Source organism: Nannobrachium achirus (genome assembly GCF_963921795.1).
Source record: "Nannobrachium achirus genome assembly, chromosome: 12".
Lineage (NCBI taxonomy): Eukaryota > Metazoa > Chordata > Actinopteri > Myctophiformes > Myctophidae > Nannobrachium > Nannobrachium achirus.
Window position 1 is genome coordinate 31,929,674 of NC_137832.1, and position 17,094 is coordinate 31,946,767.

The window sequence follows — 17,094 nt, forward strand, 5'->3', positions numbered from 1 at the left end:
CAGGTCCTCAGTCCTGTCTGCACTGTGATGAAGAATAGACACACACACACACATTGAGCTGGTGTTAACATCATGGCACGACGGCACGAGGATGTGTACGTCAGGGATCAAACATATCTGTTGTAAACTAATGGTCTTAGCTTTGGTTACGTCGTGTAACGTGGGCATTTGACAGCACTGACAGAACAGTTGTAGCTCCTTCAAACGTTCATTTACTTTACAAAAATATACCGGTACTTAATTTGGGTTACTCAAGTTAGACCCATTTAATACATTCTCACTATTATGTATTCCCAGGAACGTTTTTTTGTTAAAATGTTATAGTTCTATATATTCTGATAGTAGTCATTGCTATAGAGTGTTGTTCAACAGAGGTCTCCCCCATCTCCGCAAATGGAAAATAAAATGTCCCAAAGCAACCGTTTTCTCCTTATTGGCCTATAAATGTAAATTGTAAATGTCTAGCATTCAAAACCAGATATATTTCTAATGCTCTGGAAACCTTTCTACTAATAACTGAGAAATAAAGTGTATATTGATGATATAAGTATCCTATCCTTGTATTTGTTTATATGGAGCTTGGCGTATTTACTCAGGCCAGCTGCACAGAGGCTTATTTCCAAAATATAACTATCTATTGGTTATGAGAATGTAATGTTATACAAAAGGCAGCTTTCTTTCACTTTATTTGAATTTTCACAGTTTTAAATATGGTGCCCTCATGCACAGTCTTAAACTTAATCCGTCAGTAAATGCCAAACACTGTACACTGTTATAGCTTTCAATTCATACCAATGACTAACTGAGTCTCTTGTCACAATGTTGTGTTCTGTGCTACAGTAGTTAATCGTAGTGTCACATGTTACTGAGAGAGTTTTCGTTTTTGCCCTACTTTTTGATCATTATGATTTATTTATTTATTTATTAATTTATTTATACAGTTTACATAGCAAAAAAATAGATTGGGAAATGAGCCTATATTTGTCAACCATTTACTTAAGTTGACTCTAGCACTACTATCTCATGGACTTGAGAATGTTTTGGAATAGGGGCTGTGCCCGCAAAGTATTTTTTCAGTGACGGAGTGGATATCATGTCCAGAGGCCTTCTTACAACGGCATGTTTACACCCAACAGAAGCTTGTCTGTAAACGATAAATACATACAAATAGCCACGGCACTGTATGTACGGCACTTTACATACAGTTATATTTAAGTATTTTCTGTTGATAGCTTATCTTCCGCATATGAAGGAGAGTGGGGAGAGTGGGGTTAGATGATAGTTTTACACTTAACTTAATCTCACCTATTCTTTATTTTGATTTATCAGTCAAAAACAAGCAACGCTTCTCACAAAATACATTGGAACTATTTTCTACTAGACGCGCTCCGCCAAACTGCTGGAGCTGGAAATGTGAATTCCCCTAACGGGGGGGCTTACAATAGAAATGGATGGCAGAAAGGCGCTGGCAGCTCAAACATATATTTATGTAGACACGGCCCCTACTATACAGTATTACTGCCATGACCCTTTCCCAAACCCTGATGTGGGTAAGAGCACTTTTGAACTTCCTCCCTAATAATAACCTGTAGGCCCATTGTGACAGCAGGTCATAAAGAAGAAAGTAAAGAAAAGAAAAGAAGGTAATTCAAAGAAAAGGCTCTCGCTATTAGACATGCATCAGTGAAGGTAAGCTCTTACCACATGGCAGACAACCAGCTCTGTCATTAGAGGTTACACCACATGCTTTTGTTACAGGATGGTTCCACATAGCTTTTGATTTAAAAAAACAACATGAGTGATATGAGAAACCTAGAACCGTAGTGCTAAGTTCCAATAAAAACTAGCTGACAGCAATTTGGGATTTTCTTTTGTACATGTCCATGTTGGTATGACCAACTATCCATTAGTAACCACAGCAACTCAAGTGTCCCCACTGTGGGCATGTTGTAATAGGAAAACTTCCTGCCATAATAGGCTGTCATTCAGTGAAAATAGCAGCGTCTTTGCTATTTGATGTATGCTGTACATAACAAAGCATATTGGGCTTAAAAGCATAGTTCACCCCAAAACCTTTTTTTTTTCCTATTGATTACTCACCACATGGAGACTTGAATTCACGGATATTGTTTTGTTTTTGTCACATTCCTAAGCCAATAATGTTATGACCAGCAATGGTTCCCTATGGAGACACAAAAAGCCTGCTTTGTTCCCTATGGAGACACAATGGCCCTCATTTATCAATTGAGTGTAAAAAACATCTGTTTTATTTTTTGTTTGTTTGTTTTTCGCTCCCCCCCCCCCCAGATATGGCCTTATGCCAACGTCCAAGTGATATTCATCAAGGAATCCTATACAGCCGTGCCTAGTGTACATTTTGTCTGTCCTTTAAAGATCGCACCAGTGCGAAGTGAGCATGCTCCCTTTGCATGGTATCATGCAAGTTTTTATAGGCCGTTCTGTCTGTGAGGCCAGTTATCTCCATACATGGAGTTCCGTGCTCATACGGACACTCATACTGACACTCATACGGACACTCATACGGACACTCATACATAGGTCTATATCATGGCGAGGATCCGTTCTCCTCATCCATTCATTTGCTGAGCTGACCTCTCCGCCTGTGTTCCTGCTGGTGACTGTGGAGTCCAAGGCGTGAGTAGAAGAGTCGGGGGCAGTCTGGACACGGAAGTGGTGGAGGTGGACAGGGTAACATAAGACGTCAGTGTCTTAGGTTGATGCTTCGCTTTGGCTGCTTGTGCCCGATCAGTCTCGAGTTTCTGAACACCATTTGCAAAAAATCCCACGGTTGAGGAGTGCATAGCTGAGTGGAGACGCGTGCACTGCCGTTTTCGCAAAATAAAAGAGAGTCCTGCTGTGGTCCGTGGTCAAGAGCCGTGACACCACGTTTATGAGAGCCTGGGGCTGTCATCATATGAATGTTTATGGAGTGACTGATTATTGTGTAAACATTAATGGAAGCTGGCGTGTGGTGAGCTGGTTTGGTTACCTAGCCTATATCGCTGATCCCCCGCTGCCAATGAAGATCACTTGCGCTGGCTAGGCAGTGGGCACAGACGTTACCGAGCGTCGGGTGGGTTTATATATCCTTAAACGAGGTTCCACACAACTCCAGAAATAATGTAGGCTACCCAAGTTGGGACTGGGAGACTTCATTCTCATGTCATAAAAATATTCCAGCGCAGCAGCAGTCCCCAAAATCCTCTTGCGTAGGTATGCAATGCGCTCATCTTCAACACAGAGCCAGTAGCCTAATGCAGGGGTTTTCAAAGTGGGTGACGGGGCACCTTGGGGTGCCGTGACGGCAATCCAGGGGTGCTGTGAGATAATTTGATAATATTTGGAATTCATTTGGACAATTAAAAACTATTAAGGATCATTTTAAACTTGAATTTTAAATCTTCAGTCAGTTCTAACCAAAATAGCCATAAATATTATCTCAATGTTTTCCTTGCTAAAATTTGCCATAAATATAAGGTGTCCAGAGTGAAAAGGCACCCCTACATTCATTAAGATAATGTAGGGGTGGCTCGGATGTAAAAAGTATTTGTAGAGGTGTAAAGTATGGGAACCCCTGGCCTAATGCACTGTTTAAATGGATGAATGATTAAGCATTCTCACATGTATTATTTATTAGTTTTCTAGCTATATATATTTCGTGTAGAAACACATGTTCAACTGCCTATCAGATGGTCAGACAATGCCGCTTTGCACGTCTACGATGGAACAAAGAGGTTTAGACAAATCCTTCAGACGCTTGGACTTTGACGTGGCATCTCAGCGTACCGTACGCTAAAGTCAAAGTCACGATTGTTGAATGATAATTGCCGACAATTGTGGTGATCTCTGTGTACGCCCATTATTTTGTCTGCACCGCTTTGATAAATGAGGGCCAATGAGTCCTCAAAAACTGGCTTAGGAATGCAAAAAATACCCATGAATTCAAGTCTCCATGGGGTAACCGGTAATCGATAAAAAAAAAAGTAATTTTGGGGGTGAACTATCCCTTTAAGTGGTCAAATGGAGCTGGTGTCGGGGATGATGATGAAAATGGCACTGATGAAGGTTATGCTTTTTCCCCCCAGCTAACAGATACTGGTAAAGCAGCCAAGGGTGGTATTGCTGTGGGAGATTTGGTCCTGTCCATCGATGGCATCTCCACCGAGGGCATGAACCACCTGGAGGCTCAGAATAAGATCAAGAACTGCGCCGGCGACCTCAGCCTCACCCTGCAGAAGTAAGAGAAGAGCTGACAGTTTGGCTCACACACACACACGCACGCACGCACGCACGCACGCACGCACGCACGCACGCACGCACGCACGCACGCACGCACGCACGCACACACACACACACACACACACACACACACACACACACACACACACACACACACACACACACACACACACACACAGGCACACTGTGTACTGTACTGTACATGATATACAGTAGCACTCCTCCTGAGTGTCATTGCAAAACGCTTTGGAGATACTTGCAGCAGGCAGCAGTTATTTACTATACTTCTGACTGAGCCTGAGGAAATATATGGAATGCGGATCAGAAGCCTGAAAAGAGTACATTTTAGTTAGAAAGTTGAACTTTTGCATGATGAATGATGATTAACCATTATTATGCAATATTTTATGCTTTAAATATTAAAAAATAGCAGATATACAAGCTCACAGCGCTGCGAGCTTGTAGATCTGCTATTTTTGATAAATCTTGAAAATTTGTGCAAATCTTTGAATATTCGATTCTATAAGTGTCTTTTTTTTTTACTCATTTGTAGCCGATCCCGAGTATACTCGCGAAAAATACTCAAGTATTTAGCGTGCCGTTCCCGCGAATACTCGCGAAATATACTGTATATACAGTAAAGCTGGCAATCTTACCGTACGGTCCGTTGGAAAGTGCTGGCACGGATGGACTCGCCGATTCATCATCATCGCGGATCCACGTGCACACATTCACAATAGTGATTCCTTAACATGGAAGCCGACGGTCTATCTCATCTTTAATCCGCCATTACTGCACCCGCATGGGACGATGATCACTTCCGGTCGTCAAGTAAATGACGTCAAAAAGGAAATGTTTGCGCAATCGACTTCTGGCCTTCAAAATAAGAGACTGGCCGCGGACGGAGCCTGCGAGCGGCAGCCTGTACATTTTAAAATGATTTAATACCACAGGGTTAACCAATGAATCAGACACGTTCACTTGGCAAAGATTTTACATGTGAACTGCATGTACAGGTTGTGCAGTCACTGAGACCATCAATCTCCATGACAACATGAACACATCTCAAAACAGCTTTCATCCCCCTCACAAGCAACCCTCTCTGCATCACACACTGTACCCTAAAGAGCCTATATATTCAGGCATAATAATATGTTCACTGTTGTTGTAGGAGTTCATCTTAGCTCTAACACGCTACTCCATCATTAGTTCTGGTCGATCCCCCATTCCCTAAGGACATCTGGAAGTGAGAAGTGACTGATATCACTAAGAGAGAGTTTCACACATGTGGACCACCCCTGTTCCCCAAGGCCTTCACTATGATGAATGAACTAGATGAATCCTGTTATGCACTGGAGATGCCCTGTTTTACATTATGACAACTCGTTTTCTTACAGTGTGTGTAAGACATTGGGGGGGGGGGGGGGGGGGTAGAATGGATTTATTATAGACGTTTTCTTGTGGTCATGTGGTTTGAATTGTCTGGACATTTTTAGGTTGTGCCAAACATAGGGCCCATACAAGGACTTTGCTTTGGCTCTAGTATTTATTTGGTATGACAATTACAACTTGACGCAGGGGCCCTGACGAAGATGACTGCATAGCATGCAGATTCCACGCAACTTCGCACATAAAAACACCCCAAACGTCTACGAACCTACAGTAACCCTCAACTCTGGCCTGGTCAGTCAAAGAGTGACATTTTTACTAAAGCATGCAAGGCAAGCTCCCGTAGTGCAAAGACAACAATAAATGGCCCTATCTCTAAAAAGTAAGGCTTATATAGAGGCTGGTGGTATAGTGCCTATTTAGTTGTGTCTTATTTAATTTGATAACCCTTGCAGAGGGCAAACATCAGTTGAGAGATTTCTGTAATTTATATTGGGAAAACTGAAAATAGAATCTTGTTGTTTGCTGATGTCTACAATGTACTTCTAGATCAGAGTGATAGATAGATTTACTCTCTATTTTGCTTTCCCTGTTTGATGCTAACTGAGCATGTCCTAATGGCCAATGTTGGATAAATGCTGAGAGTGTTCAGTGTTTGTTCAGTGTTTGCTTTTGGTCTGATGGCAAAAAACACAATATAATACCAGTGTGTGCATGTGCATGTGCGCGACTGCGTGTGTGTGTGCGCGTGTGTGTTTGTGCGCGTGTGTGTGTTTGTGCGTGCGTGTGTGTGTGTGTGTGCGTGCGTGTGTGTGTGCGTGTGTGTGTGTGTGTGTGCGTGCGTGCCTGTGTGCGTGTGCGTACGTGCGTGCGTGGAGTGAAAGAGAGAGATCTACAGTCGTGTTTTTACGAGAGAAACAGCTCTTAGGATAACGGGGCTAAAGATACCTAACATTAAAGTGCAAGGCCAATGTTTTCAACCTGAAACAAACAACAAACCAACTTTCCATGACAACAATGTGAAGATACCACTACCGTGGGAGCATTGCCGGGCTGGAATTATTTTTGCATGATTCAGATTTTAAAGCCCATTCAAACACGTAGAGGGTGGAATTCAAGGTTCAGAGCACTGGCAGCTCATTGAGCTGCCATAATCTCCAATCCGGGATTTTTCTTCCATGACTAAATAGTTATTTAAATTATTTGTTTGCATTTGAGTGGGTGTCCTTATATTGGCTAGAGTCCTTATATTGGGTAGAGTCCTTATATTGGCTAGAGTCCTTATATTGGCTAGAGTCCTTATATTGGCTAGAGTCCTTATATTGGGTAGAGTCCTTATCTTGTAATCAGAAGGTCACCGGTTTGCTTCCTTCATCCTTGTGCATGTCGAAGTGTCCCTGAGCTAGACACTTAACCCCAAATTCTGATAGTCAGCATCTTACTACTTTTTCTTTTTAAAGTAGTAAAATACTTCCAACATCTCCTTCCAAGTCTACAGTAAAAAAAAAGAAGTTAAAACTAACAACCTAATCTGAGCTGACAATTGAGCAATGAGCAACCATGAGCGACAATGACAGTTGCAGTATTTTATTCCATTTGCATGTGAAGCTCGTCATTCATTCATTTTGTACAAAAAGCTTTGTACTGTAGACAGACTAGGCACATAGCATGAATGGACCCAAACTGACTGATAATGCTGAGGGTTTACAAATCGAGAATTTACCACCACACTCCCTATATAGCCTTCTTTGCTTATTATCCACCCCAAGGCTTCTTGAAAACAGCTGTCAAAAAATATCTAGAAAATCCAAATAAATTCAGCATTAATGTAACCTTTAATGAAAACATAATGTGTATGTGTGACAAACACTTTTGATTAGACGTTGCTTTTTTGCAAATAAACATTTCACACAACAGCTTTAAAACATCACGCTAGATTTGTATTATTGCTCACTGATCTTTCCATTGCTGGTGCTTTTATCAAACGCGTCATTGACCGGGACAGGAAATGGTGTCTGTTCATTTGAAGTGGACGACGTTTGTTTAAAGTTATTTCATCAGGGCGCTATAAGGCCGCCAAGTGGCGGTGTAATTGAATAACTCTCATGTAAGGGCGAGCTTGTTTCTGAGAACCCGTTAGAGGATTATCTGTTCTGCATTGCACCGTGCTTTGTGGGAGACATCGGCCCCTTGAGTGGGTTGAATCCCTCCCCACTGCAAACACATGGGATGGCTTGTTTCATTAAGTGGCATCATTATCTTATTATGGTCTCAGTGACTAGGCGGCCATCCAGGGCTAGCTGACCCCATGCAGTCTCTTCGTCAATTGGAACGCGTTGTGTCGCAGATAGATGGCAACCCCTCCTGTCTTTACAATGAGTGTTAATATCAGGTTATGGATTTGCTGTGTGGCATTCATTGGTGCTGGATAAAGGAAGACAGACAGAGTAATGCCAAGGTCAACATCTGGACTTTAATGGGTGTACATGTGTAATGGAAAGAAACAATCTGTTCCACCGTTTGGGTTCAGTTTTTATAGGCATCTCTGTCTCCTTTAGCCTTTTCCCCTCTGCATGCTCCTTCTGATTGGGTTTGTCAGCGGGTCAGATAGCAAAAGGAATGATAGCAGTGGAAAGAAGATATGGAGAAATGCTTTTGGTGTGAGTATGTGTGTGTGTGTGTGTGTGTGTGTGTGTGTGTGTGTGTGTGTGTGTGTGTGTGTGCGCGCGCACGTGTGCGTGTGTGTGTGTGTGAGTCTGTGTGTGTGTGCGCGCGCGCACGCTCGTGTGTGTCTGCGTGCGTGTGTGTCTGTGTGTGTGTGTGTGCGCACACGTGTGTGTCTGTGTGCTTGTCTGTGTCCATGTGTGTGTGTGTGTGTGCGTGCGTGTGCGTGTGCGTGTGTGTGTGTGTGTGTGTGTGTGTGTGTGTGTGTGTGTGTGTGAGAGTGTGTGTGAGAGTGTGTGTGTGTGTATGTGTGGGGGGGTGGTTGCACGTGTCTGTGAGACAGTTTGTTATGCCTTTTCCAAATAAAGGGATGATTTAGGGGAAAGGATATGGGGGAAAGATGGGCTACAGATGTGAGAAAGAGAGAGAAAATGAAAGAATTATAATTTTTTTCATTCTTTTATCAACAGTGTGTATTAAAGACACTTGTATAATTTGTAAAGAGTTTAGGTACAGTACATCCATAGCCTACATATCAGTCATGGTATCAGCATTGACGGCTTTTCATACGACTCTGGTCTGGTTTTAACCAAAGATTACATAGGCCTACAGATCTGGCAATGGCAATTCTCTCATCGCTCATGTATTCCTTTTTTTGCACATGATTGTTTCAACAATCTTTAATTTTAGAAAAAAGTTAGTTAATCAATCATTATTATATCATTATTCAAATATGAATATTCATGCAATGCAAACGCAATCGTTTTCACAAAAACAAACGAGTCTATTCCCTTTTGGGATGGACTATAGGGAAGCTGAAGAGAAACAACACAGGTGAGGAGCAAGAGGGAGTCTGGTGTTACGTGATGTGATACTGAACCCAAACATCTCATACTTTTTATAATTTTTATGTAATAGAAGACATTCTTTACTTCACTTCAACATTTTTATTCATTCTTCTGAAGTAATTCTCTCTCACTTGTATTTATTTATTTCTCCCCTTTCGTTCTGGATACAACTAAAACAAGCTTTAAACAACTGGAGCTTCATACACCTGTGAAACTGTCATGTGACAATAACAGTGATTCAGTTTGACACCAGTGTCGTTGTATCCACAAAAGCGTTTTGCTTGCAAATTTAAACACCCTATCAGGCATGTGCACACATAGACATCAAAGGGGGCTTAAGCCCCTGCCCTTTTACTTGTCTGTAAAAAGTGCCCTCTCCAGACCATGCATGCAATTTTCACTATGGTGAAAGAAATGCAAATACCTTCTTTTCCATGCCATACCTGAAGACATCATCCAAGAGAATTTCCTTGTCCAAAATCTCCTGAACTTGAATGCAGTGTCTTATGTTGAAATAATTGTCCTCTCTCTCCAGTATTGACTTGATAAGGCTTAGTTCAGTGTGATATCAAGCACAGAAAATAGCCGACCTCCAAGCTCACAACGCATCGCAGTGCGGCGTGTTGTGAGCTTGGAGGTCTGCTATTTTCGATATTTTCACCAAAAGGCCCTTTTAGACATTTCAGCCCCTGCCTCTCTAACATTCTCTGCACGTCGAAACTAAGTCCCCTAGGAATCCTTTTTATTCCCTCTACACCCAATGGCTTGGCTTCTTTTTGCTGAATGTTCACCATCTTATTTTACATGCCCAAAATAGGGAAGCTACAGTTCATGTGGTTGTACCACTTTAGATGCATTAGTTCAAAAGATAAGAACTCAATTCAAAGAGTATTGCAGGGGCAAACCTCAAACATTATACATGCCAGTGCTATGCTGTGCAGGAGTACTTAATCTCAATAAACTATGTTTAGCCATGCCGTGTAGCAACAACTGTTTGGCAAAGCAGTTGTGTAAAATAAATGATATGGCTGTATCGCTGTGTCACAGCGTGACGGAGACCTTTGAGGGGAGATCAGCATTACATTCTCTGTGTAACCCAGTAAAGGAGTTATGAAATATACACGCAAACTAAATGCCTATTGTTTGAAATCACTGTCAAAAGATTACCAATGAGGCAATAGAGGCTGGTGATGCTTTGATTTGGAGATTTCCTTTTTTGTTTCACAAATAGCTACGACTAGAAAGGTGCTATTCCGGGAAATTGCAAGTGTGGTTACACTGACGCGAGTCATGAGGAATCCACTGGGAACTGAATTACGTCTTACCATTTATATTATATTGTGATTCCACATGAAGCATGACAACAGTGACAGTCTATGAAGCACGACCAAAAGCTTTACTTTTCTGTTGTGCAAAGGTTAACAAAAAGCAGGTTCACTTTGCTAGCAAAGAAAATCTCTGACCTAGAACAAGAGTGTGTTGCCTATAGCATAGCAACCACACTAATAAGTAAAGTTTTCTTCCCATCCCAGCTATTATATTGGTCATCATCTCCATACAGTATTTGGGCAAGGTTCCGACCTCCTTTGACTTCCATTATATGCTTCTATTAATTCACGGAAAGCATCCGACTAAACGGTCTCAAAGCTGACGTGTGTGTGGGTTGAATGCCAACTCTTGACGGACCAACGGTTTTCAAGAACAAAAAATCACACCCAGTGTGAAGTGAGTGGTGCTTTTTATGAGTTAATTTCATTAACTCATACCCCGCCTTTTGAAAATACCTTCGAAGTCCCAGATGCTTCCGTCTCCATAGACTTCCATGTAATTCATAGTGCACTGGTCATGTCATGTCCATGCCTAGATCATGCACCACGTGTGTGCACATTGCTCACAGCTTTCAAACAAAGAAATCCGAATGGAAATCCGTTCAGGCATTCATGAACTAGCAGCCATTATGTTTTCTTAAAATGTAAACAAACATGGCTGCCATGTGTGAAAGATGGGGTTGCTATGGGGGTTAAACATGCAATTTCGCGATTGCTATCATTTTTTTTTTCAAATTCTCTGGATTATCGGGCCTGGCAGAGAGGGACATTAGCATATTCTCGGGACTATCGGGCCTAGCAGTGAATGAGTTAAGAGTCCCGCGAAGCTTGCCAATCAGCACAACATACAGACAAAGCCAGGTGTAGGAGCGATTTGCACCGTTCAAATACATGAATATCTATATCTGTCTGAGCGGGTCTGAGGAGGACACACAAATTCTCAGCGTGTGGAGATTGTGTGCATCGGCTTCTCTGATTGGCCAACCCAACCCATCGGCTTAACTGATTAACATTTGTGCTGCATATCCAATATAAATGACTGCGTATGCAATGGAACAGAAAGTAGGAAAAAGCCATACTATGGAAGAATGTAATAATAGAAGAATAGCAGTAATGTTGGGATGGAGGAGATTGAAGGCATCTTCATCAAATTCAAAGACAAGTGGGTGAGAACAAAAGGCACAGTATGAGAAGTATGAGTTCATCATAACATGTATGATGACCTTGTATTCCCGTCTTGCATTGTTGCCGACATGCTTTGCCCAAGCCCATTGGCCCCACGTATAGTTGTATTGAAAGACTCAAGTTTTAATTACTACTCGGGAATGATGCAAGTCAGCAAAGATGAAGCTAGGATTTATGTGGTTAAATTAACACTAAGAATTTTACAGTTTAGGGAATGGAAGGATTGACAGAGCTGGAAGCAAGGGATGAGAAGAAATGAAAACAAATAGAGTGGGGGAATAAAGAAAGATTCCTTGGTGCTTAACGGCATCCCCCTGGAACACACAGTGTAATCATGACGTTTCAACAGTTTCATTATACTCTTAAGCAATATGATTATCCTCTTTCCATGCACTTCAAACTGTTAAACTGCTCATTTCAGCCAATCACGTTGTCTTTCAACAACACTGCCCTTGTATTTTTCACTGTTACGCAATTCCACTGCCAATGTCTGCTTAAATGCTCTATTCCCCATAGTCAGGTCTATTAGAAACCCATTAGACTATTTACTGTGTGTGTGTGTGTGTGTGTGTGTGTGTGTGTGTGTGTGTGTGTGTGTGTGTGTGTGTGTGTGTGTGTGTGTGTGTGTGTGTGTGTGTGTGTGTGTGTGTGTGTGTGTGTGTGTGTGTGTGTGTGTGTGTGTGTGTGCTCGCGCATGTCCGCGCATGCATGCACGTGTGTATGCATTCGCGTGGTTTATGAGTGTTTTATGATCTTGGCTTGATGGGATAGCTAAACTGTTTTGTTGAAGTGAAGAGGTACAGGCTCTAACAAACGTGCGTTTCTTTCACTAAACCTTAAACACACTTGACCTCTTGTGCTCACGAACACACCCAACACACTCAGCAATACACAGAACATTGCATACGTACAACACACACACGCAGGAAGGGAGAGAGACAGCGAGAGAAACTAGATGGAGCGAATGGGCAAACGCGCAAGGTTATGAAAAAGCTTTTGTTGTTGTGCTAAGATAATTGGTTCCACTTCTCTCCCCTCTTTATCGCAGGGCAGATCTCACCCGGTTGAAAGCAGCCCAAAGAGGGTAATTACGCTGTTTGACAAGCCTGTTCTTTACTAGGAAGAGCCTCAGTGGTAGAGTAATCACAGAGTACACAATGGTGTGGTCCGTGGCAGTTATTTAGAAAGCCACAAGGACAGGCCACAAAGAAGTCAGAGTCGGCTAAACACGAGCCTCGCATTTGTCACGCTTGTTCTGTGAGGATTGAACATAGCTGAGTGGGCACAGGGCAGGCCGTCTGGGCAGGGGCCTCACAAGGGGGGAAGTGGGACTGAGTTACTAGGGCCCAAGGTGGAGGAGCCTTAATGATTTTATACTTTAGCTATTGACAATAGTGAAAAAACCATCGCTCCTCTGCCAAAAGGTTCAGGTGAGGTGCTGGAGCCAAAAAGGACAAAATGAAAAATAGAAGCAGTCTCCGCACACTCAAAACTTTTTATTTTCAGTTTAGGCAAAAAGCATTTTTCCCCTATGAAGAACATTAATGGGGGGCCCGGTGAATACTTGTACCCGGGGCCCAGAATTTGGTTTCACGCGCGATTCGGACTACTGGCCGCTCAAAACAACGGCACATCGAAACATCACTACGCGCCCACAACACGTTGCATCAAAACCTTGGAAAAACTCAAAACTACACACGCATGAACACACGCACACACACACACACACACACACACACACACTCACACACACACACACACACACACACACACACACACACACACACACACACACACACACACACACACACACACACACACACACACACACACACACACACACACACACACGTACACACACACACACACACGTACACAGTCATAAAAGCTACAGTACATTTGAACAGACCTCACACAGGCAGCTGCTGGGTTTATTTTGAGAGAAGTGACCTACAGTACAGTAAGGTTTTATCAGCAGTGGGAGGTTAGATTAGGGTATCATTGTGATCCTTGTTTAGTACACCCAGCAACATGTTGTGATGTGTTATTATGGGATGCATGATGTGCTGATTCTTCAGCAGATATGATGTTTTTAACTTCCCTTGCTGATCGAGGTTAAAACCACAGAATCTATTATTCTGTTTAGGACACAATATTCAGGTTAAGATGCTGACTTTCAAAAAGTAGGCCCTTAAACGTAAAATATTGAATTACTAACAAAAGGGAAGGAAAGTAGCTGCGGACAACTCAATGTCCAGATCTATGGTTTGAAATTTCAGCTAGCAATGAAATATTAAACTTCCCTGACAATTGGCCATGCATAATATCAAGATATGAGACATTTACAGACTAGTACACTATTTAGCCGTTTGATTGATTTTAGTCAATTAATTCAGGATTGAATCATTGCTGTCTAACTTCTCTGTGAACTGGACCTCATATTCTATTCTATTCTATTCTATTCATACTTGAACCCAGAATGCATTTCATTCAGACCATTGTGGGATTATGTATTATGTGTTGTAACGGGCTTGGTTCTTACAGAGAAACAATATCCTATGAGTTCCATGCTGAAAACACATTATGACCTCCCAGTCTAACATTAACGTGACATTGATAGCTACTAATATCAATGCAATTTTACACATAGAGTTTAATACTTTTCACCTATCTACCGGACACGCAGCCTTACTTTGCACGAAACAGTGTGTGATTTAGAGCCTGACTTTTATAAACATGCATTGTTCATAATGATTAACCCTCAGTAACATTTGCCCTCTCCCTGTCCTCTATATATATCCGCTAGATTCCAGGCGGTCAGTTAGGGTAACATGTAAGTGAGACATGTACTGGAGCAGCAAAAATTCACAGCCATATGCAAATCCTCTGTAATAACACACACATGCGCACACACACACACCCCTGTGTGTGCACACACACGCACACAAACACACACACACACACACACACACACACACACACACACACACACACACACACACACACACACACACACACACACACACACACACACACACACACACACACACACACACACACACACACACACACACACACACACACACACACACACACGTACGTGCGTGTGCACAATGCACACACACACGCACGCACGCACACACACACACACACACACACACACACACACACACACACACACACACACACACACACACACACACACACACACACACACACACACACACACACACACACACACACACAGACACACAGACTCGCAGCACACCTGCCAGTGTCAGTTATTCTACTGTAATATTTGCCAAAGATGCTCTAAAGCCAGGAGTGCTAAACTGTGCTCACCTGCCTCTGTCTTTCACTGCTCAGCTATTTGCCAGAGTTCAAAACTGAAAGCAATCAACTCTGGCTATTGGCGTGTTGTATTTGCCAAACATATCCTAATGCCAGGAGAATGCAGCTAAGAGCTAGGCACACCTGTCTCGGCCTGTCCACAGCTAGTCTGTTGTTTTTGCCAAAGACAATACAGGCCCAGGAACGTTAGTGGTCCCCGGTGGCTGCCAGAGATGTTCTGAAGCCAGAGGTACTCTGCCTCAACTACTCAATTTTTACTTTTTTCTGTGGTATTTGCCAAAAGTATTTTAAGCCAAGAACACAGCGTGGCTGATTAATGGACATTCAGAGACGCAGAATAGACAGCTGGGATGCTATGAACAATCTTCTGTTGGGATTAGGGATGGGACGATATTATCGTTTATCGGGATAAAAAAACACTTAAGATAATCGTATTGTGGAGATTTATTTTATCGTAATATCGTCCTCCGTCATGCACTGGGATTCACCTTTTATTTGCCGAGCTGCATATCCGGTACCACTTAAACCCTCTATAATTGGTAAACGGTACTTACTAGTAAGACACCTGAGGGTGGAATGCGACCTCATGGTGACATGCTGACCATCTGGCCAACCACAGCGTTTCTCTGACGATTCTAGTTGTTGTCATTCTGGGGGGAGTTTGTTCATGTTTTTGTGAGGGTATCAACCCTAGGAGACACGGGGAGAACATACAAACTCCACACAGAAAGGCCCTATCGCTCACACCCTAGGTTGGGTTGGCGATAGGGCAGGGGTCCTCAAATACAAATCTTGAAGGTCCACAAATATTTTTTTGAAACAGGTCCGGGTCCGGGGAAAAAATAAAACAATTAATATACCGGTATATATATATATATATATATATATATATATATATATATATATATATATTAAAATATATTTATATTCGCTTATTTTTATTATGTCGGTCAATCTTAAATAGTAGGCTAAGATACAAAAAAGTACCAACCAGGGGTTGACACCATGGTCTCAGAGGCACTTGTCCGTCTGGAAAGTACAGGTCATGTTCTACTTGCCCTCAGTCATGGCCACTTGCCCTCATTATTGTTCATCTTACATAATTAGGGATCCCTTTCTTATTTTTTTTTATTTTTTTACAATGGCTGATGTGTTTTTTTATTTTATTTTTAGTAGTAGTTTGTTGATACAGTAATAATCTCGCCCACCAGGCTTCATGCAGTAATGGTCTTTTCCCGTTTCTTTCTTTATTAAAAGGGTCCTTAAATTATGACTTCACTGTCATCTGGGCTGGGGACTCCTCCAAAATCATTTGGGGGCCTTACTTGATTGAAGAGAAACAACCCATTAAAGCAGGGAGAACAGAATGTTCAAAGTGGAGCAGAGATATTTTGCGCTAGTGATCTGGTTTCTTTTAACAAACTGGGATAATCTTCGAATAATTTATGCTTGTGTTGCAACGTGAATATCGATATGAAAACAAGGTGTCACGCGTCAGAGACAGGGGAGCACACACTGAACGCGGACGGCTGCGCAGCGTCGCATCGTGGTATCGATGCACGTTAAGTGCCGCACGGTACCCCAACTGGATGCGGCGCGCTGCCACACAGCACATCCATTTCCCCCGGTGGGGAGAACCATGGGAGAACAACATCCATGCAGAAAGAGAGGCAGCCGTCACAGGCCGTCGGGCCGTGGCACGTCGCGACAAACTCTGGAGATAAGATTACAATCCTGCAAACGTATTCACGTTGATGATGTTTTGCGTGAATGAAACCCCACTGATTTATAACTAGTTGCGTTGTTGGTGGCTGAAGCTTCTTATTATAACTCTATGGCTGAAGCTGTTGCTGCTGCTCCGAAAACTTCCGCGGTCTGTAGCAACAGCCTATCAGCGCATCGTGGTCAAAGACATGACAGCCCATAATACTTTGTTGCCTGGCATCAGCCAATCAGCGCATCGTTGTCTCTCTCTCTCTCTCTCTCTCTCTCTCTCTCTCTCTCTCTCTCTCACACTCAGCGCATGCAATGAAAGTGAATGAATACGAGAAGTGGAAACAAAAACGTGG

At 42.5% G+C, this 17,094-nt stretch overlaps 1 protein-coding gene across 4 annotated transcripts in view; it reads left to right on the forward strand.

The window, feature by feature from the left end:
* Positions 1 to 17,094, forward strand: part of pdlim5a (PDZ and LIM domain 5a) — a 134,342-nt gene that overhangs the window by 45,828 nt on the left and 71,420 nt on the right. For all 4 annotated transcript variants that reach the window (XM_080739660.1, XM_080739662.1, XM_080739661.1 and 1 more), the window contains one exon: positions 4,107 to 4,258. In XM_080739660.1, coding sequence (XP_080595786.1) covers positions 4,107 to 4,258 — 152 coding nt within the window. The remainder of the gene's footprint in view (positions 1 to 4,106; positions 4,259 to 17,094) is intronic.